Source organism: Lampetra planeri, chromosome 10 (genome assembly GCF_965212315.1).
Source record: "Lampetra planeri chromosome 10, kcLamPlan1.2.h2, whole genome shotgun sequence".
Taxonomy (NCBI): Eukaryota; Metazoa; Chordata; class Hyperoartia; order Petromyzontiformes; family Petromyzontidae; genus Lampetra; species Lampetra planeri.
Genome location: NC_136116.1, coordinates 10138415 through 10161749, shown reverse-complemented (window position 1 = coordinate 10161749; position 23335 = coordinate 10138415). Strand labels below are relative to the sequence as shown.

The window sequence follows — 23335 nt, the reverse complement described above, 5'->3', positions numbered from 1 at the left end:
CCAGGCTGAGGCCATGGGTAACAACACGGTGTAATCACGGCTCCTGAAACCCGCATTTGAACCCAGAATCTCAGCGGTGCCGGCTCAGGGTCCCCTTAGCCACGGGTTCACACGCACCACGATCATTGCAAGCTGCTCAGCCTTTCCGGAGCCTCGACGGGGACAGAGATGCCCGCCTGCCCGGACCGTCTGTGGTCAAGGTTGCTGTGAGTGTGCGAGCGGTGTCGCGTGGACGCTGGTTGCAAGCCATGAAACGGGTACACCCCCCCACCTCTCCAACGTCTGATCCCGGTTTCGACTGCACCGCCTGCACACTCCGATAGCTACGTCACTGCGCACTATTTTATTTAACATGTTTCGGTCAAATTAGTTTTTATTGGGTTCACCGTCCATTGGGTCCTACGACCAATTCGGCATGCCTGCGTGCGCTTGATCTCGTCAGATCTCGGAGGCTAAGGGGGGTTGAGCAGCCTGGTGAGGGCGCTTGGATCAGAGGCTGCCTGAGAGCATCGGCTACTGCAGGCGTGGGCTGCGAGGCGGCCAGGAGACAGCATGATAGCGATGGATTTCTTGAATCTATCTGTGCGGAGCTCAGCGTGTGAACCCCCACCCTCGTGTGCGTGGTGGGTCTTCATCTCGAGCGCGTAGCCGCGGTTTCGACCCCGTAAATCCACTTGACACGGTGCTCTCGTGTTTCGGCCGGACTCGCCGCATGCCAATGGGATTTGGTAAATGTAAGAACGGCAATTTGTTTTTGCATTTCAAATATCAAAAGTAAATGGAAGGGAAATAAACTACAAATGTTCCCGAGCTTCGTGAACCGCACCGTGGTAGAAAAAAACAACAACGTCGCAGGGATTTCCGTTTGCCCGCCGTGCTGCGATGGATCTCCGCAGGCTTTCAAAACACAAGACGGCTACCTGGTGATCGGCGCCACCAACAACGACCACTTTGTTGCCACGTGCGAGGTGAGACACGTGGGTCGAGGTTCCTTTCCTCCTCCTGCTCCTCATGCCCCCCAACAAACACAATACAAAGCCCTTGCCTGAGTCACATCCACCCTATACATTTCCACACGGTAAGCCGGATTTGTTGAGCTATCATTTGTGGTCCAGGTGACCTTTGAAAAATAAATAGCTCAGTGTGCTTTAACTGGTACGATAAAAAAAATAGTTTCTTAAAAACTTTTAAAGTAATTTTTTTACCTTTCCTCTACTTTATATTCCCATCGTGTTTTTGTGTTCGTGGTTGTAACGTTCTGACCCGCCCCAACTGAACGTCTGTGAAAAAGAGCTCCTCCAGTATAAATAAATATTCTGATTTAATACAGCGCCTGTAACAAAGTCGCCCTGAATACTCGCAAATATTGTCAGATCTCAGAAGCAAAGCCGAGGAGTTAAGCCCGGTTTGTGTGCGGTTTCTGCTTGGATGTGTGCTGAATGTTGCGCGTTCATAAGGGGTAGTTGGAATCGCTCCGGGTACTCTCTTTTCCGCCCACTAAAGAAAAAACGTTGGCATTTTTGGCTTCCATTTTATATATATTCGAAGCCTGTATTTGAAGCTCGTGCTATTGATATCACATTTTAATTCCTTCCGACAGCCGATAAACAGAGGTTCAATTACCTGTCCGTAAGTAAATATATGCCAACGTCATACCAGTCGACCTCTTATCAATGCCGACCTTATTACAGACCAATTCAGCCCTTATAAATCTCAACGTTCATCCTGAAAAGTCCCATCACAGGGGAGAAACACAAACAAATAAACAAACATTTATTTTTATTTTTGATTTAAAGCTTTCGTGACTGCAGGGATTCATATTCTTGGTTCTTTCGGTAAAGTCACGTAGAAGGGAAATAATAAAATAATACAAATATAAAACAATAAAAATTCTCACGACGTTTCCCAGCAACAGAAAATTGCAAGAACATTTTCTTGCTGTGGATTTCACACCTGATGATTGCTTGTGTTGCAGTCGAAACGTCGTGAGAATTGTTATTGTTTTATATTTGTATTATTTTATTATTTCCCTTCTACGTGACTTTACCGAAAGAACCAATAATATAAACATTTATTTTATTTTATTTGCCCGTATTACAACGTCTGTACGCCGTATGGACCTGAAAAATCTATTTCCCTGCACAATAATACGAGTAAACCATGACTCATGCATGGCCACAAATAATACAATGAGGCCAGCAACAGAAATTGCAAGTTGTATTTAGTTAATCATACGTTGATTTAAAGATCCACCTTGGGAAAAACCTAGCAGAAGTTTTCACAAAGTTACACCGCAATATATTCGATACTACTCCTACACAGTAATCCTGGCTCACAATTCACATTCAAGAATACATTCTCTCTTTGTCTCAATTTTTGCTGCCTAGTTTGTAGTTTTGCTTTATTTTATTGTTCATTTGTGGTTGTGATGGTTGCACTCTGTGGACCCCTGCAGTCTGATCGAGTCAACCTTGTGTGAAGTATTGTTACCTCCGCATCCGGATTATCATTTGATTATTGCTGATTACAGGATAGTTTGGTAATGCAACTGTCCGAATGCTAAGAAACCCGCAGTGCATGTCAGATTGGCGCACCACGGTGGTGAGATGTTAACTATCTTGCCTGGTATACGGGAGTTCGTGGATTGGACCCTGACGCCTGCTGTATATTCGGAGTGTGCATGTTCTCCCCGTGGTCGCGTGGATTTTCATCCGGGTCCTCCGATTTTTCCCTTAAAATTTAGAAGCATGCGTTTAGAGTATTTGGCTGCTGTATGCTAAGTCACTTCGTCGAGCTATCATTTGTGGCCAGGTTGCTTCTTAAAAAGAGTGGGCCTTACCTGCTAAAATACAAATATTTGAATAGTTTATGGATGATTTACAGTTCCGTATGTCCCGCTGGGCATCTCTGAAAAAAGAGCTTCATAGCTCATCGGATTCCTGCAGTCTCAATTACGATTCCCACTTTATTCCACGTGGACCGTGTGCGGTACGAACCAACCCGATTTCAACGCCCACCCCAGTTCGCGACTCACAGGTGCGAAGAACTTCCCAACAGTGTTCACAGCACCCGTCCCGAGCGAGCGAGCGAGGTCACCTGCCGCCACGGGCGTTCCGCTAATTCTCCCCGACGCCCAAGGTGATGTCGCTGCCCGGGGTGGCGCGGGACGCGAGGTTCGCCACCAACGAGCTGCGCGTGCGGCACAGGAAGGAGCTCGTCGCCACGCTGGCCGCCAGGTGCGTGCTGGTGGCCATCACAGAGCGGTGGGGTGGGGGTTGCGTTGAGGTGGTGGGGCGGCGGCGGGGGGGGAGTCGCAGTCAACAAGCCAGCGTCGCGGCGTTCGTGGTCGCTTCAGTGTCGTCGGTAGGGGCGTTCGGGTCTCGCGGGGGGGGGGGGGCGGTGGCGGCGCGAGTGGACGGTCAGCGCGGCGGAGTCGATGGTTCCGTTTCTCCAGCCACGTTGCGCGATGCGTGCGTGGGGTTTTGCCGGTTCACGGCCAACACTCTGTCGGTGCCCCCGAGGGGGCCTGCTGCGCGGGCTCGTGGCGACTCGGTGTAAAATGACGAACGGCGACCAACGTCGTCGGCTCCATTAAAACGACGACGGACCGCGGCGCAGCCGCTGGCGACAAAACGTGGCCCGAGGTTGAAATTGCGCGGCGAGGCCGGTCGCTAAAACTGCTGCCCAGCGTGCCGGACACGCTCGGCACTCTACCCCTGGTTCTCACTCGCCTGGTTCTCACCTGGTTCTCACTCGCCTGGTTCTCACCTGGTTCTCACCTGGTTCTCACTCGCCACGTTCTCACTCACCTGTCACTTATCTGGTTCTCACTCGCCTGGTTCTCACCTGGTTCCTAATCGTCTGGTTCTGACTCACCTGGTTCTCATCTAGTTCTCACCTGGTTCTTGCTCTCCTGGTTCTCAACTGGTTCTTGCTCTCCTGGTTCTTACTTGATTATTGCTCTCCTTGTTCTGAGCTGGTTCTCACTCACCTGGTTCTCACCTGGTTCTCACTCGTCTGGTTCTCACTCACCTGGCTCTCACCTGGTTCTTACTCGCTTGGTTCTTACTCACCTGGTTCTCACTCGCCTGGTTCTCACCTGGCTAAACAAATCAACTCGATGGCATGTGCAGGTTCGCCGAGAAGACGACCGCGCAGTGGCTGGGGCTGTTTGAGGGCTGCCCCGTGCCCTACGGACCAATCAACAGCATGCGCCAGGTGTTCTCTGACCCCCAGGTGAGTCCCCACGCAGTGACCACGCTCACCCCACCTCACTCGCCGGCTCCTGGGTGGCCACTCCAATGCCTGGCTTCGGAAGCCACGTGCCCACTGCCTCCTCCACCCTGCCCACGTGTCCCCGCCCATCGCGACCTCCTTCCCCCCTCCTGGTTCACGCCTCGATGATCTCGTCAGGCAGCATTCAACCATCATCGCACAAACTCTGGCCACCCCCGGCTTTTGGCTGCTGGCCATCAAACAAAGACGGTCACCGCAAGCTTTCATACGCGCTTCTGCGGCTCATCCTTTGGACATTAGGCTGCCACTGGAGCTAGGCACTTTTAAATCTCGATTGAAAACGAATTGCTTTGGAACCGTTCTTTGTGTTTAGTTTGTTGTCCTTCCCCCCGCACCTACGATTAGGACGGTTGGCTACGCAGGGTGCGAAAGAAGTTCAGCATACATACATCTCCAACGCTTTTCTGCCATATTTCCCAAACTTGCAAGTTGCTCACCCTTATCCTACCGTGGGATATCAAGCATGCTCCACACGCGCCTGCATTCAAAGACAAGCGGCTTCTTCACTCGTTGCTTAGTTGAATTCCAGCTCTCTGACTGAGATGGGAATTTACATCAGTCCTGCCTCAAACCATTATCTGTGCGACTGAGGCATAGTTTAAATGTTATTCCATGCTAAATATCAAATAAAAAAACTTTTCCTCATAATTCGTTTATTAAAGCAAAATATAAAAAGATCAGCTTCATATCCATCTCCTCTGCCTTCAGACAGTGCTGATGTATTTATTTTGCATTCAAGTAATGGTAAGAGTGGTGGCACAGTGGTTGGTACACTGCGCTATGAACCGGGCAAGCCGAGTTTGGATTCGCAGCCACGGCTACCATCAGTGGCAAGCGACGTCTCAACCAGTCATGAGGTTCCCCTCTAACCCAGCCCTTTACCAACCCCCACTGACGAGTGCGGTGAAGTATGGTCAAACAACCCACGTGACGGACCCCGTGGCGTGGAGCTTCCATTCAGCAGCGGATTGAGAATGGGCTGTAATATTTTACGTTTTAAGTTGATCCTATTGCAACTTTTTTGGCAAATCTTCCATAGCAGAATGAAACATTCTTGGATTTTTTTTTATATGATACATTACATTTTAAATCTCTGGAGTATATTACGATTCTAAATATATATATTTTTAAATCCAAGTATTTTAGTGAAATTATATTTGATACTTTACTATACAATTATTTTATACCATACATGTTTTCTCCCATAAGGCATGATTATGGAACCGAACCACATGCTTGGGAAATGTTTTGACCCGTTAGCTGGTAGCTTAATCAGCTTTTACTTACAGTAAGGAGGGAAAAAAAATCTCGTGTTTAAAAATGGCGTGCAAAATTCTTGGAAAATAATTAAGACGCGATGTTCTTTTTTTTTTAAACATCGCCGCTTGCTGCTACGCTCTCGACTCCAGGAAGGGCGCGCAAATGTCAGGAGCGGCGACTCGTGGTAAAAACAACACGCGGCCTCTGCGACGTCAAGTCCGGAGAGAGAGAGAAATAAAATAAAATCCAGCGCAATCTGGGATTACTTTTCCCTCCGTCTTCCAGCGGCGGGGTTCACGTGGAAAGTTGTGTCCTTCTCGAGGCACGGCCAGACCTTTTTGACACAAAGTGTTGATGTTGAATTGTTATTGTTTTGTTGTTGTTTTGTTGTTTTGTTGTTGTTGTTTTTCCTCGTGCTCTGCGACCCTGAAACGGAGAGGATGTTTACAGCAGATGCTGGGCTCTGCTCACCGCAACCGCCGCATGCCTCTCCCTTCGTAGAGAGCCAAGGGGGCCGGGAGGGGAGTGGAGTGGGGGGGCCTTGGAGGCACGGAGAGCGGCTCGCAATTGGGAAACGTTGCGAGTTCACATCCCCGCTTGCCGGTCCACTCGGCCCATTACAATTATCCCTCCCGGGGCGGGGGGGGGGTGGTCCATTGGATGGACTCATCTCTGCTCCGTAGGAATGTCCAATTTCCACCACTGGCTCTGCAGCGCTGTGAACGGGAGAGGAGCGTCGATGCCTTGATGCTCCATTGGAGCAAGCGCATTGTGAAGAATGTACTTATATAACGAGGCCAGAGCCCGCAGCAGTTGCCTCGTTTCTTAGCGAGGCCACGGAACGCGCGTTTGGACCGCGGCGGGTGTAGTCATAGAATACGCAGCAGCGGGCGTGTATGTATGTTGCATGTATGTTGTATGTATGTTGTATGTATGTTGTGTGTATGTTGCGTGTATGTTGCATGTATGTTGTATGTATGTTGCATGTATGTTGTATGTATGCTGTATGTATGTTGTATGTATGTTGTATGTATGCTGTATGTATGTTGTATGTATGTATGTACGGTATGTCGAACTTCTTTGTCGCACCATACGGAGCCGCCGACCGTGCTAATTGGGGGAAGGACAACAAAAATAAACGCAAAAAGCAGTTCTAAAGAAATGAGTTTTCAATCTGGATTTCAAAGTGCATAGCTCCATTGGCTTCCTCATATCGGAAGGTGTGGGGGTGGCGGGAGGGGGGCATTCCAGACGGCCGCAGCAGCGCAGAAGGCACGGTGGGTTGGCCTTGATCTTCTCCAGGCATCTGCGGAGGTGAATCGTTGCACCTCTCCAGCTCAATGGAGCCTAATTCTAGATTTGAAGCTTTCGTGACTGCAAGGATTCATATTCTTAGGTTTTTTCGGTAAAATCACGTAGGTAAAAAATAAAAATTAATAAAAGTTAAATAAAAAATAAAATAAAAATCACGACGTTTCGGAGGCAACACAAGCTTCCGTCTTCAGGTGGAATCGTCACAGCACGATTGCTGTTACTTGATACAGCAATCGTGCTGTGGCGGTTCTACCTGAAGACGGAAGCTTGTGTTGCCTCCGAAACGTCGTGATTTAATTTATTTTATTTTATTTAACTTGTATTAATTTTAATTTTTTACCTACGTGACTTTACCGAAAAAACCTAAGAATATCAATGGAGCCTCACCACTCTGCTGTATTTCACCAGGCGGGAGACCCCCGAGTCCAATCTCGTCATTTGTGAGCGACTGAGGCATTTGTAGTTCCAGAGGGAAGATTTCCGAGGAGGGCTGCTGATTCTGTTCACCCCGGATAATGCGGCCACACAGTTCCTCTAACTCGTTAATCACGGCATCATAAACTCGTATTTATTGTATGTAAAATTATAATGATGATAATAATTAATATAATGCCCTATATTTACCAAAGAGAGTCTCACTGCTTCTCAACATTATTTTATTCAAGAGGGTCATTGCCTTGGGATACGTTTGGCTGTTGCCACGAGCGGCTGTTTGGCTCCACGTGGGAGAACACGGGAGGACATACTAATAGGGTTTTTCCCCTTTTTTTTCTGGCAACAAAACTGACACCATATGAGACTAAGCTCTAAAGAAAGCTGTCTCTGGTGTGGATTAATCAGTTTCAAAGATAATGCATACATTATCAGAGTATTGTTTTTGTTTGCATTTGACTGCAAGTATTGTGGTTAATGTAAACATGATTCCTTGCAAAAGGTGTCAGTTTTGTTGCCAGAAAAAAAGGGGAAAAACCCTATTAGTATATTTTGGTACTGGCAAAGGAGGTCCCATGATGTAAACACGGGAGGAGCCAGAAAGAACCCCACCACGAGGGAGAAACACTCAAGTTCTCCGCACAGATGGATTCAAGGAATAATTTCTGTACCGCCATCTCCTGCCCACTCGGCTGTCCAGGTCTGCAACACCTTGGCTTTCCCAGGTAGCCTGCCATGCAACCACGAACCAGGCTCAACAAAGCCTCGCTCGCTAGGTCTGGCAAGTTTGCGCACGTTCAGAGCAATTTGGTCATAGGTCTGAACAGAAAAACAACCATTGTCCTCCTCGTCTAAGTATTTGCTTTGTTGATTTCTCTGTCTAGGTTTTACACAATGGGTTAATTCAGCACATGGATCATCCGACTGCGGGCCACATAGCGGTGCCAGGTATGAGACACACAAACACACTGAGGTAAAGATCCCCATTTAGCCTTGGAGACTGTTGAGGAAAGTGCACCTCGTGAGCAGATATTTAAGACCTGTTTAACACGTTCACTTTCGCGACCAATATCATCCATTATATTGAAGACCCGACTGGCACATGAGTGGTGGTGTTGCCAGCACTACTCACATCCGACCGCCTTTGTGTCCCCAGTGCCGCAGTCTAGTCACCGTACCAGGCACTAGCTTAAGGCTGAGTCTACCTATGCGAGGCCCGGGACCAGTTGAAGTATAGCGCACCGCTGATATTAGCCGCGGCCCAACATTGCAGCCTCGCTGTGCGCCACCAACGTCGTGACTCCTGCCAAAGAAAGGGCTCACGCGGAGAATTGCCCCGGAGGAACCAAGCCACACGCACACCGCACCGCGGCGGCGGCGGCGGTGTTTGGCACGCGCAGGACTCCTCCGCCCGCCCCACTTCACACCTCGCCTCGCGCGCTCCCAGGCGGAGGCGCGGGTTCCGAGGGTTCCGGCGAGCGTGCCCCCCGGGGTGGGAGGGGGGGGGGCGTGGCCTCGCTACACTCGCGTCGCACGCGGCGAGCTGCGGGTGAGCGGCTTACGAGAAAGACTGGGTGTGCCGCCAGCAGCGGACCGTCTCGGCATGCCCGCTCACCGCCTCGCCCACGGGGGGCGGCCTACGCCAACCGCGCCCTCAGATGAATCGCGCGAACGCACCGCTCGCTGCGCTTCTCGTTCGCCAGCTCGCGACCCATATCGGCGTGGTGGCAACAAGCCCGCGTGGGGGAGGCTCTCATCCAGCAGTGGATTGATAACTCTGTGTCTAATTAGTGTTTATTTTTTACCCCACCACACCTGGGCGGCCGGTGGAGGTGTCCAGATGTCGCTTGCCTGCGACGCCCATTAAAGCTCAGCGGCTGCCACTGTTGCCCCAGCTGCTGCTGCTGCCGCTGCAGCAGCAGCTGTTGCTGGGAAGAGACAAACGCACGGCGGTCGCCAGGGGAAGGCCCCTGCCGGCCTCACCGTGGCGACGCGGCCGCGAGCGTCATCACGCCCCTCCGCGCTCCCGTGGGAACGCCGCTGCCTTCCTCCCACCCCCCCCCCGCCACGGAAGAGAGCCGGGCACCTCCGAGCACGGAGGACGGAGGCCGCTCACGGTCTCACCGCCCGGCAAGGGGAGGTGGGAGTTGGGTGGAGAGGGGGATGACCTGCCCCACCGCAAGTGGTGCGAGATGGTGGCGAGATGTTAACTCGCTCGCCTGGTCGTGGGTTCCATCCCGGCCCTGACGCCTGCTTTGTATTTGGACTTTGCGTGCTCTCCACTTGGTCACGTGGATTTTTCTCCGGGTCCTCTGGGTTTTCCCGGCACATTTGGAAACGACATGCTTTTAGAGTATTTGGCTGCTGTAAATGTGCACGTGATAAGCCACTTCGTTGGGCTATCATTTGTGGCCAGGTGGCTTTTCGAAAAGAGCTGTGTAGGTCAGTGGGCCTTACCTGGTAAAATAACAAAAAGTAGTTTTCGTTTTCATTTAGGTTGACTCTCATAGCTTGTGCGCGGTGGGTGTGGGGCGAGGAGGGTTTTGATGGTGTGACGATTGACAGAGACGATGGCCACGTGGATCAGCCGTATGGCGAGTTGCTCGCGATTGGAAGGTTGCGAATTCTCATCCTGGTTGGAGGTTGAATCGGCTCATCCGCGGGTCGATGAAATGAGCACCACGTGGCAGGGAAGTCGACGGTGGTTGTCCTAAGGATAGATTCACCACCACAACGGGAATGTGACATTTACAGTGCCGGCTGAGGGCTGTAAACAGGCAATGAGCACCGCCTCAATGTTCATTTGCGCATGCAATGACTTTGACTTATTGACATAATTATAATAGTGGCGATGATGATGAGAGTGAAGATAAGATTGGTGATGATGTTGCTTACAATGGTGATGAAGATGATTATAATGATGAATGGCAATGATGATGATGAGGATAATGGTGACGGTTTTAATGACAGAGATGACGATGATTGATGGCAAAGATAATCAGGATGATGATGATGATGGCAAAGGTATTGATAATTATGATGGTGACTTATCCTAATGATGACTATGATGATGGGCGATGGGCATGATCGGTTAATGATGAATGATGATGGGTGATGGATGATGATTATGGATGATGATAATTGATGGTTGATGATAGATGATGGATGATGACGGATGATGATGATGGATGATAATTGTGATGATGATGGATGATGGATGATGATGGATGATGATGATGGATGATGGATGATGATGGATGATGATGATGGATAATGATGATGGATGATGATGATGGATGATGATGGATGATAATTATGATGATGATGGATGACAATGATGGATGATGATGATGATGGATGATCATGATGATGGATGATGATGAATGATGATGGATGACAATGATGGATGATGATGATGGATGATGATGATGATGATGGATGATCATGATGATGGATGATGATGGATGATGATGGATGACAATGATGGATGATGATGATGATGGATGATGATGGATGATGATGGATGATGATGATGATGGATGATGATGACGGATGATGATGAATGATGATGATGATGGATGATGATGATGGATGATGATGGATGATGATGATGGATGATGATGGATGATGATGATGGATGATGATGGATGATGATGATGAATGATGATGATGGATGATGATGATGATGGATGATGATGGATGACAATGATGGATGATGATGATGATGGATGATGATGATGATGATGATGGATGACAATGATGGATGATGATGATGATGGATGATGGATGATGATGGATGATGATGATGATGGATGATGATGATGATGGATGATGATGATGATGAATGATGATGATGATGGATGACAATGATGGATGATGATGGATGATGATGATGATGGATGATGATGGATGATGATGATGATGATGGATGATGATGATGATGATGGATGATGATGATGATGATGGATGATGATGGATGATGATGATGGATGATGATGATGATGATGATGATGGATGATGATGATGATGGATGATGATGATGATGGATGATGATGGATGATGATGATGGATGATGATGATGATGATGGATGATGGATGATGATGATGGATGATGATGATGGATGGATGATGATGGATGATCATGATGATGGATGATGATGGATGATGATGGATGACAATGATGGATGATGATGATGATGATGATGGATGATGATGATGATGATGGATGATCATGATGATGAATGATGATGAATGATGATGATAATGATGATGGATGATGATGGATGATGATGGATGATGATGGATGATGATGGATGATGATGATAATGACGGATGAGCCGGAGTGTGCTCATGATGTGTGGAGCGGCTCAACGCCATTCTCGTGTGGCTCGGGTGATGGATATAAAAGCAATGCTGCTGATGATGCTGCTGCTGCTGATGGTAAAAATGGTGATGATGAGGATGATCATGACGATGACAGTGGAGATGGTGGTTTTGCTGATGATGACAATAAAAATAACAGTGATGATGATAGATGATTACAATGGAGTTGATGATATTACTTATTCATGGCCATGATAATCAGGATGATGGTAATGATTATGACTGTGGTGGTTATGATGATGATGATAATTATGAGAAAACGTTTACTCTGCCCAGTAATTGAATCCACACATTTGCTGTGCAGCCTCTCTGCTGTTGCTGTTCCTTTACCTCCAGGGCTAGGGTTTCTGGGTGGGTGATTCGGGCAGAGGACCAAGGCGCAAAGCCTCCGGGGTCTCCAGAGAGCTACACAGTTTGACGAGGATGCATCACCAAATCACGCGCGTTAACCGCAACATAAAACAAAAATCTGCTCTTGAATGGAATGTCCCTGATTCGTGACAGTCGTAAATCCCAGTGCCGGTTCACTCCACTCTCAATCGTTCTGCACACTCGGACCACGAGATGTGGACCTCGTAGCTGGGCGGCCGGCGGTATATTGGCCTGGAACTCGCCTCACTCAACTACTCACCCACCCACTCACCTACTCGCCTACTCACCCACCGACTCACCTATTCATTCACCCACTCACCTACTCACTTAACTCACCCACCCACTCACCCACTCACCCACCCACTCACCTACTCACTTACCCACCCACTCACCTACTCATCCACCTACTCACCTACTCACCCACCCACTCACCTACTCACCTACTCACCCACCCACTCACCCACCCACTCACCTACTCAGCTACTCACCCACCCACTCACCTACTCACCCACCCACTCACCTACTCACCTACTCATCCACCCACTTATTTACTCACCCGCCCACTCACCTACTCACCTACTCACCCACCTACTCACCCACTCACCCACCCACTCACTCACCTACTCACCCACCCACTCACCTACTCACCTACTCACCCACCCACTCACCTACTCACCCACCCACTCACCTACTCACCCACCCACTCACCCACCTACTCACCCACTCACCCACCCACTCACTCACCTACTCACCTACTCACCCACCCACTCACCTACTCACCTACTCACCCACCCACTCACCTACCCACTCACCTACTCACCCACCCACTCACCTACTCACCCACTCACCCACCTACTCACCCACCCACTCACCTACTCACCTACTCACCCACCCACTCACCTACTCACCCACCTACTCACCTACTCACCCACCCACTCACCTACTCACCCACCCACTCACCTACTCACCCACCCACTCACCTACTCACCTACTCACCCACCCACTCACCTACTCACCCACCCACTCACCTACTCACCTACTCACCCACCCACTCACCTACTCACCCACCCACTCACCTACTCAGCTACTCACCCACCCACTCACCCACCTACTCACCCACACACTCACCTACTCACCTACTCACCCACCCACTCACCTACTCACCCACCTACTCACCTACTCACCCACCCACTCACCTACTCAGCTACTCACCCACCCACTCACCTACCCACCCACTCACCTACTCACTCACCCACCCAATCATCTACTCACCCACTCACCCACCTACTCACCTACTCACCCACCCACTCACCTACTCACCTACTCACCCACCCACTCACCTACTCACCTACTCACCCACCCACTCACCTACTCACCCACCCACTCACTCACCCACCCACTCACCTACTCACCCACCCACTCACCTACTCACCTACCCACTCACCTAATCACCTACTCAATCACCCACTCACCTACTCACCCACCCACTCACCTACTCAGCTACTCACCCACCCACTCACCTACTCACCCACCCACTCACCTACTCACCTATTCACCCACCCACTTACCTACTCACCCGCCCACTCACCTACTCACCCACCTACTCACCCACTCACCCACCCACTCACTCACCTACTCACCCACTCACCCACCCACTCAACTACTCAGTGGTCCAACTCACTCACTGCCCAGTCTCGAATATCACTGTGCGATATTCGAGACTCTTCACAGACATTTAACCCGTGCAGTAGAAAATGCAAGACAGAGGTGTTTAACAAAGCTTACAATGTATACACATTGCATGCTCGTGATAGCCTAGCTGATGAAAGCTGCGAGTTCACGAACGTACTTACCTCGCGCGAATACCTGGGCACAGCATTCTGCAGCAGCTGTCTCGTTGAGATGTGCATGCACCTATGTTGAACTTCTTTCGCACCGTACGTAGCCAACCTTGCCAAACGGAGGTTGCGGCGATTTCTCACTGAACAGGAGAGTGTGTGTGAGTGTGTGTGTGTGGGGAGCGGTAGTGTAGCGGTTAGCGCGCTGCGCTATGAACCCGGCGACCCGAGTTCGATTCCCGCTCACAGCCAACACCAGTGACGATTATCTGAACCTGTTTCATGGCCTCCCCTAGGTCGACTCAGCCTAAAATGAGTACCTAGTGCGATGTTTAAACATCGCCGCTAGGGAGACAAAGGCGGCCGGGCGTGGTGTTGGCCACCCACCCCCTCGTGTGCCGTGCCGGCCTTCACAGGTGCTCGCTAACAGCACTTGCCCCAACAGTATGTTGAGGCTATACGGGGGATCTTTATCTTTGTGTGGGACAAGTAAGAGATGTGGGCTTTCGATAAGTGCCCCCCTCCCCCCTCCCCGCCACAGGGCCCCCCGTGCGGTACGGGGACCACGAGGAGGGGTACCCCGCGGTGCCGCCCCCGCTGCTGGGGGAGCACACGGGGGAGGTGCTCACGCGGCTGCTGGGCTACAGCGACGCCGCCGTCACCGAGCTGAGCCGCGACGGCGCCGTGTCCCTGTGAGGACCCCCCCCCTTCCCCCCTTCCCCCCCCCACGGGGGGCACGTGGCCCGCCTTCGTCGTCGGCCAACGACCCGTCCACTGCTGGATGAAGCGAGCCCTCGACGTCCCCCCGTTGTCTCGCGATGCGACGGACCGCGTGACCCCCGTCAACGCCACGAGCTCGCTTCGCGTCTCGCTCCGTCTCCGCGCGACCCCCGTCAACGCCACGCCTGCTCATGTTCTGGATGATGCTGTTGATGGTGCCACCATCAGTGTCTTCAAGGAGGATGTCGGAGTGAGGAGGTGCGATGGTTGAGTCCCGAAGGAGGTGTTTATTCAGCGACCCCCGTCAACGTCACGAGCTCGGGTCGCGTCTCGCTCCGGCGGTTGACCTCTCGAGCGTCGTGGATTTACGAGGAGCTGTCCATGAACGTTGCCGTTTTATTCGTGTAATGATGTCGTTCTGGTGGTGGTGGTGGTGTTAATGGCCGTGACGCCGATAAATGATTGCGCCGTAGTTTATCGCAATCAGATGACAAATCAAGAGTGACCTCGCAATGACGAGCGCTGGGGAATCACTTCACTGTAAATTGAGATAATTGCCAGTGACATCTCCCCTGGGCTCAGAGCACCTCTCATCTCACCCCCCCCCCCACCCCCCGCCACCCGCTCGCCCACCGCACCGCCCCAGGGAGACAGATCCGGCAATGATGACCAGTGAGCTCCCTCGGCGAGGCGGAGAGAGCGGCGACCGTCACTAAATAATGGCAATGAATAGCGACGTTGATGGCGGTTTATTGAGGTCGTTATCCGGGCCATCCGTGGTTGTAATTGGACGTTGAGGTGGTTGAACCAGATAGCTTGCGTCAGGAGCAGCGGAGTGGCCCTTTTACAACTTGCGTGTGATGCCAAATTGTTCAGGAGCTAAATGCCAATGTCGAGGTGTGCTCGCCACGAGATCGCTTCAGGAGAGAGTTCGCGTCGTTGTGCGATTCCTCCTTCATTAAAGGAGCGCAGGCTACAGTGGGGTTACGATATGGCCCGTGGTTTGGGTTGCGTGGCCTACAATCGCACAACTGTGCCTTGTGCCTTTAATTTCTCATTCATGAATCAGATGTGTGACAATCGGCCTGCTCATGTTCTGGATGATGCTGTTGACGGAGTGAGGAGGTGCGATGGTTGAGTCCCGAGGGAGGTGTTTATTCTGGACGACCGCTTTGTTTGTTCGCCAGCGTTCTTCCGGATCTGGATGAGATTCTCGGATGGTTCAAGTTCATGTACTAGGTATAGCCCTGTGAGCCATTCGGCTCTTGAATCGGGTGCAACCGCAACAAACAGAAAAACAAAAACATGAACAAAAAACATCTTAAAGTGAAAATGTGACTAAGTGCAAACAGAAATCCAAGAAAAGACAGCAAAACATTGCAGACAAAAATCACCGTACACCAACGCTGTGTGCAAAAATCCCAGTGGGATGCAAGTAAAACAACCAACAACAACCACAAGACAACTTAGATTAAGGTCATCAGTCTAACTCTGTACTACAACAAACGAACATGGCTAAACCAATATACTTTTCGAAATCACCAAAATAAAGCCATGAAAGCAATGAAACAGTGATCATAGGAACTGTGACGGAATTTTCACAATAAATGGCATAAACAGCATGTACTACCAAAACCTTGCAGCCATAGCTGGCTGCATGAGTCACTCCACAACAGCAGGAGCATCAATCGGAGTATTATAATTTTTCAATGCACCTTTAAGATCATGGTGACTGCAGCGCAGTGCCCAGAAAGGGGATCGGGCCTTGAGTCGGCGGTGACGAACATTGTTGATGTCTCGCTTTTCGTTTGCAAGAAATCGTTTAAATGTCTTGGCAGTTTGCAAGCGGAGCTGTGTATCGCTGTGACGATGACTCCTTCGTATTTACGAATCGGGCATTGAGTCATTACACGTTCCATGGTCTGTTCTGCGCGACCGCAAGTCGCGCTCTGATGGGATATTTTTTTTTCTTTTTCCACGTTTTGCATCATCAGGTATCCGCATCTGCTGCTGCTGCCATATTTTGTAGCGGTGTCGGGTTGCTGCCCATACGCTTCGTGAAAGATCAAAGGCAGGGACTTGCGTGAGTCGAGATGTCTTCTCGAGAACGCGGACTCTCTCGATTGGGTTACGGTTAATTTGGGCCAAATACGAGGATCGCATTTGAATAACAATCAAGCTCATCTGTGGTTGTCAAGACTAATGGTGATCATGATTGTTACGTAATGTATATCGTATGTACGAAGAGACATGGCAGATTTAACCAGGACCTTCAAACCTCCCATGAACTCTATTAAACATTAACAAGCGTGGGGAGCCGAAACCAAAAAAAAAACTACTTGTAATTTTTGTTATCGGCACATACAAAATGTAATTTATCTTTAATTAAATTATAGGACACGCGGTGTACTGTACACGTAACCCGCAGCTGTGCGTGTGCCCATGATGAATTCGCTATGTTAAATAAAGAAATAAACATTTTATTGCTTTCTTGAGCACAACATCACATGTTTGTTATGTTCTATAATAAGCGGTGAAGCGCGCTGCACTATGAACCAAGCTACAACCGAGTTCGATTCTGGGCCACGGTTATCATCAGTGGCAGTCTTGAGAAATATGCAACCCCCCTCTCTTCATCAATCCTCACTCAACCGGCGTCGTGAAGTATGGTAAGAAACAACCGCCCACGACCGGCATGCTACGGCGGGTTGACGCCTTCATCCAACAGTGGATTGAGAAATATCTGTAAGTCATTACCATCTCTCCACACAGGTTCACAAACCGGCTCTTGCGCGCACCTCCAATTTAGGACGGTTGGCTACGTACGGTGCGAAAGAAGTCCAGCGTAAGTGTGCGTACATCATCGGCCCCATCAAGCCCATCACCTTGATCCTGGTGCGCTGTAGCTAACAGCCCGAGGTGGACACTTCGCGCTGTACGCTCTGCACATCGTGACTCATTACGCCTAACAGATGGGGCTCACGACTCCCAGGGCCGCGCGACGCGCACGCGATAAGTTGCCAGTTGAACCTGGCGCAATTATTATTACAGTCGCCGCTCCTCGTGTGTGGCTCCCTCGTGGCTTTTCCCATCCCTCCTACCGCCTCCTCCTCCCTACCGCTTTCCTCACTATCACCCCCCCCCCCGCTCTTCCCCCACCCCCTCCCGTGCAATGAGTCCCTTGGGTCCAGGACGCGAACTCAGACCCGCCCCTATACAGACCCTGACAGCCACCACCACCACCACCAATCAACTATCCACCCAACACGCACACACACCCACGCGCGCACACACACACACACACCACACACCCCACACACATCCTCCAGCCCCCACCTCCGCACTCCTCACCAAAGCGTCAGACTCCGCGGCACCAAATCGCCTCCGGCTCTCTCCAGCCTCCTTCTAAAAGTCACTCTCGCCAAATTCGCTCTCCGCTTTGCCCTCACACACAGACGCACACACACACGCGCGCGCGCACTTTGCTCACACACACGCGCGCGCATTCTATTAGCACGATTGGCTACATACGGTGCGAAAGAAATCGAACATACGTACAATTTGGGGCGTCTTTCTATTATAATTCGTTACGTAGATGCATTGTTAACGTGGACTCCGATGGCTTTCATTGGAAGATATTGCGACACGCAGTGTAGAGCAATCGAAGGGGAGTTATCCTTAAAAGCCACAAACCGCGTTTCGTGAGATGACACGGGACGTCATTGTTACCACCACTGCGACTTCACGTAGCTTGAGGAGCACAGAAGAAAGTTGACTCACCAATGTCCGGCTAGTGCGACGAGCTTTCATGGCTGGTTGATGACCATCATCATCACCACCCACCACCACCATCATCATCATTGTCGTCATGGGAGTGATGATAGCGCTGACGGTGGCATTATCGGCGATGCTGGGCTGCGCTCGGAGCTCGCAGCCGATGGACAACCTCTCCCTCTCATCGTCCACGCGAGTCCAAATTCCCGACGCGGGCGCTTGCTGGACCTGTTCCCTTCCGCTCCAACACGAGCTCCATCAACGTCGTCACCATCACGAGGCGACGACTCAGCAGGAGCAGCAGCAGCAGCGTCGACATGAACATCAGGATCGTCAGCACTACGACCATCAGCAGCAGCAGCAGCAAAGCACGAGACAGCGAGGAGAGCTCGCCTCGATCCTCACCGAGGCCGTGAAGCAGCACATCCTTGCCCGACTCCAACTGCGCGCGCCTCCCAACGTGAGCACGCGCGCGCCCGTGCCGCGCCGCGCCGTGCTCAGCGCGCTCCGGCGCCTGCACCACCACGGGGGGTCGCGACCCCTGACGGGGGCCCCGGCTCACGGGGTCCACCAAACCTGGGCCGGACACGCACGGAGGAGGGCGGGGTACGCGCGCGACGACGACGCTTCCACCAGCGGTAGTAGTGACAAGGGGGGTGCTGCTGCTGCTGATGACGATGATGATGACGATTATTATGATGATGATGATGATTATGATGAGGATGAGGATTATGACGATGGTGGTGGTGGTGGTGATGGACGTGCCAAGTATGGACACTCGTCTCGCCGTGGAGAGAGGAGGCAGCGCGGGGAGATGTCAGAGATCGTGAGCTTCGCGGAGCCAGGTGAGTGAGTGAGCCAGGTGAGTGAGTGAAACAGGTGAGTGAGTGAGCCAGGTGAGAAAGTGAGTGAGTGGGCGAAGTGAGTGAGCGAGCCTTTTGGGTGAGTGAAACAGGTGAGTGAGTGAGCCATGTGAGTGAGTGAGTGAGTGAACCAGGTGAGTGAGTGAGTGGGCGAAGTGAGTGAGCGAGCCTGGTGGGTGAGTGAAACAGGTGAGTGAGTGACCCATGTGAGTGAGTGAGTGAGCCAGGTGAGTGAGTGAGTGGGCGAAGTGAGTGAGCGAGCTTGGTGGGTGAGTGAAACAGGTGAGTGAGTGAGGCAGGTAAATAAGTGAGTGAGTGAGCCAAGTGAGTGAGTGAGTGAGTGGGCGAAGTGAGGGAGTGAGCTGGTGAATCAGGTGACAGATTGAGGCAGGTGACAATATTCGGGAGTGAGCCAGGAGAATGTGCTCTGAAATAGGCCCATTTCCAGAAACGTCGCCCTTTGTATGCCCCCCCTCCTTCTACAGCAGTGCTATTTACGAACATGTTGAGCGCGCGTACTTTTTGTTGTTGTCATTTTAATTTTGATGGAAGACAATTTTTTAGAAATGTCAAGTTGATTTTGTTCAAACCCAGACGAGAACTCTATACGAATCCGGGACCAAGTCTCATCATCTTTAAGAGTGGCGTCGGTAACTCAGACGGCAAAACAAAAATACCGTAGAGAACCCCAACGAACCGCTAAATTCGTAACCTCGGAGCGGTTGGCTACGTACGGTGCGAAAGAGGTTCAACATACACACGCACATCGAGGAACGGAGCTTTTGGAGGCATCCCAATTAGGGGTCGGCACGGTTTGAACCGACTCAAACTGGTTTCAAATTGAGCAATCCAAACCAAACCAGCGACGACTGAACCAAACCAAACCAAAACCAAACTAAGCTAAACCAAACCTCTTAAGTTGGCTTGAACCAAACTAGTTTGAGCCGGTTCCACCCTGTCCGAGCCAAACCGAGTCGGTTTTCGTAGCCCCAAACCAAACCGAACCAGTTCAAACAGAGCCAAACCAAACCGATTTGGTTCGGTTCAAACCGCGGTTTGGTGGTTTGAGCCAAACCGTGCCGACCCCTAATCCCAATCTATGAGGACGTGCAACGTTGTGCCAGTCCCCTGCTGGGAGGGTGCCATGCGGATCATGGCGAGAGTTTGTTGACCATATTTCACGTGTCACCCGCCACTCGTGCCACGTGTTAGCGATTGTCTCTAAGCTCATGTTACACCGCAAACCGAAACCGCACAAGCCATGGCAGTAGATGCGGACACCTGATGCACAAATGGAAACTTAGAAAAACAAATTCGACTTTCCAGCCGCGTGCGACTGTGGTCATCCAGAACAGACCGTGCAACGTGTCACGGCGCGATGCCCCGATCCATATAAATACGAAGGAGACGTCATCACGGCGATGATGACGACACAATCCGCTGACGCGGTTGTCCGGCTCGACCGCCTGAATCTGACATTGTCGTCGTTGCTCTGCATCTACATCAGCAGCCGTGCGAAATAAATAAATGAAATCAATTGCCTGGAATCGAACTCAGGTTTCGTATCGCATGGCGCTATCCACGTGTCCCAGTGGCTCTCAACCTATTTGGTAGACCCCCCCGTCTCTCCCCCAATCAAGACCATTTGTTCCGCCCCCACGCCTCTCATCTTACTAAAGGCCAGAAAACACAGAGCTATAGAGACATCACGTGGCCGTGCCTCCGGTCAAAACGCGATGCGACCACGGCTCGCGTTGTGGATCCGTGGCTTTTCCTTTATATTAAGTTCACTTGCTTGCGTGCTTGCTTGCTTACGACCGTGCAAATCTTTCGGTCGTTTTTTAACCCACTTCCCGTGATCCAATCGAGCTGACAATTTGCACACAGACTCGTTGTGCGTGACAATAAATTTTCGTGAAATTTTTTCCCCAAAATTTTACACTGTTTAGGGACATTTTTTAAAATATTTAATTATCAATTGCTTAATGGTGGCAGACAATCATCTGACCCATAGGTGGCAGCCATCTCAAGCCAAAGGACGAGAGGACTCTAGCCGCCACGCATATAAAGGATTTATAGTGAAAAACTTTGTTTTTACGGGTTAATTTTTTCTTGTCGCCGCGATGTGGCGCCGACGTTACCCGCGCTCAAAGCGACATTTCTCCTGTCACCGGTATCCGTAAACGCAGGACGCGACCAACCCCCGCCCCCCCCCCCCCCGTGTGTCGTGGTTGTCTCTGAACGCGAGGAGTGCAGACCGCGGATGGAGTGGGGAACTCCGCTTCCACGTGCTGGGCGAGGGCGGCCGTCGCCTTCACGTAAACCAGGCGTCGCTGTGGCTCTACCTGAGGATGGAGGGTGAACGCGGCACGGCAGGAGGTGCTGCTGGCGGCGGGGTCAAGAGCGGTGGCAGAGCCAAGGGTGGGCCCAGAGGTGGAGCCAATGTTGAGGCTGGTGGACGAGGAGGAGGAGGAGGCGACTTGGATTCGTCATCGGCATCAGCAGCAGTAGCAGCAGGAGAAGATAAGACCAAAAGTAGCGATGTGACGGGAGGTGTGGACAGCAGGTCTGGTGGTGGTGGTGGTGCGGATGGTGGGGGCACAGCTAGGAGCAACCCTCGGCACAAGTGGCACCACCACCACCAGCAGCAGCACCACAAGCAGCAGCACAAGCAGCAGCACAAGCAGCAGCGGCTGAGAGCACGAAGCCGGCAACGCGCCGCCCTCGTCACGGTGAGAATCCAAGTGTCCGGCGCGGCGCCCTCCTCCCCCTCCTTCTCCAAGAGGCTGATGCTGCGGCGGGCGAGCTGGCGCGCCGTGCCGCTGGAGGCCGCGGCCGTGCGGGCCGCGCTCGAGCGGGCCGGGGGCCGCGTCTCGCTGCGGGTGTCGTGCCCGGACTGCGGGCCCGCGGGAGTGGCGCTGGGGCCGCGCCGCGTCTCCGCGGGAGCGGGGGCGGCGGCGGCGGCGGCGCGCGTCGATCCGAGCGCGCACCGCGCCTTCCTGCTGCTGCGCGCACGCGACAGCGGGGCGACGCGCGCCAGGGGAAGGAAGCGACGGCGAGGGCTGGAGTGCGACGGCGTGGCGGCGCCGCTTTGCTGCCGCAGGCACTTCTACGTGGACTTCGGGGCCATCGGCTGGGCCGACTGGATCATCGCGCCCGCGGGGTACTTCGCCAACTACTGCGAGGGGAAGTGCCCCGCGTTCATGAGCGGCGCGCTGGGCACGGCCGCGTCTTTCCACAGCGCCGTGCTGAGTCAGTACCGGCTCCGAGACACGACGGCGCCGGGCGCCGGCTCGTGCTGCATCCCCACGCGCCTCAGCGCCATGTCCATGCTGTACTTTGACGAGGACCAGAACATCGTGAAGAAGGACGTGCCCAACATGATCGTGGAGGAGTGTGGGTGCGTGTGATGGGTTCGTGCTTTGGGAGGGGGGCAGGTGGTGGTGGTGGGTGCGTGCACGGTCGGTCGGTTGGTGAATGGATGGTTGGTGGAAGGGTGAGTGGATGGATTTGTGTTTGGTGGATCGATGGATTGATTGATTGATTAATAGAGGATTCATGGATGGATGATATTAGAGATTTCCAGATGGATGGGTGGATAGACTAAAGGATAGATGGGTAAGTGGATTGAAAAATGAAAACAGATGGGCGTAGGAAGGAATGAGTGCATGGCTGCACTTGGATGGAAAGTTGCATCTGTAGATTATTGGTGGATTAATGGATGAATGGATTCGTGTGTTGAGGTTGTGATTAACATGGTCTGAAACGCATGCAAAGACAAAGATCACCCGTATAGCCTTAACAGACCATTGGGGCAAATTCTGCAAGCAAGCACCTATGAAGGCCCGCACGGCACACAAGGGAGTGGTGGGGTGGCCGGCACCACTCCCGACCGCCTTTGTCTCCCTAGTGGCGATGTTTACACATCACACCAGGTACTACACGTTTGAGGCTGAGTCGAACTAGGGGAGGCCTAGGACCGGTTCAAATAATCGTCAGCGGTGTTGGTCCGTGAGCGGCAATCGAACTCGCGTGGCCCGGTCCGTAGCGTGCCACCGATCCCCACCACTGCCCGCTGCAACG

At 51.8% G+C, this 23335-nt stretch overlaps 2 protein-coding genes across 3 annotated transcripts in view; both read left to right on the top strand.

Moving 5' to 3' along the window:
- The window catches only part of SUGCT (succinyl-CoA:glutarate-CoA transferase), a 34242-nt gene extending 17121 nt beyond the window's left edge, over positions 1 to 17121 (top strand). Inside the window, exons 10-14 of one of the 2 annotated variants that reach the window (XM_078598266.1) lie at positions 897 to 968; positions 3139 to 3236; positions 4134 to 4236; positions 8187 to 8250; positions 14437 to 17121. In XM_078598266.1, the coding sequence (XP_078454392.1) occupies positions 897 to 968; positions 3139 to 3236; positions 4134 to 4236; positions 8187 to 8250; positions 14437 to 14591 (492 nt within the window). In that variant the 3' untranslated portion in view covers positions 14592 to 17121. Of the gene's footprint in view, positions 1 to 896; positions 969 to 3138; positions 3237 to 4133; positions 4237 to 8186; positions 8251 to 9134; positions 10524 to 14436 lie in introns of those variants that run through there. The other variant, XM_078598267.1, reaches the window with a different exon arrangement.
- A 1371-nt stretch (positions 17122 to 18492) lies between these two features.
- On the top strand, positions 18493 to 22662 carry LOC144721144 (inhibin beta B chain-like). The gene is made up of 3 exons (XM_078598539.1): positions 18493 to 19045; positions 21509 to 21805; positions 21998 to 22662. The coding sequence occupies exons 1-3, from the start codon at positions 18493 to 18495 to the stop codon at positions 22660 to 22662; spliced, it is 1515 nt and encodes a 504-aa protein (XP_078454665.1).
- Positions 22663 to 23335: the final 673 nt, after the last annotated feature.

Coding starts and splice junctions, on each gene's coding strand:
- LOC144721144 (XM_078598539.1), top strand. CDS start 18,493: ATGATAGCGCTGACGGTGGCATTATCGGCGATGCTGGGCTGCGCTCGG. Junction 19,046..21,508: donor CGGTAGTAGTGACAAGGGGG/GTGCTGCTGCTG, acceptor CGAGGAGTGCAG/ACCGCGGATGGAGTGGGGAA. Junction 21,806..21,997: donor AAGTAGCGATGTGACGGGAG/GTGTGGACAGCA, acceptor TGAGAATCCAAG/TGTCCGGCGCGGCGCCCTCC.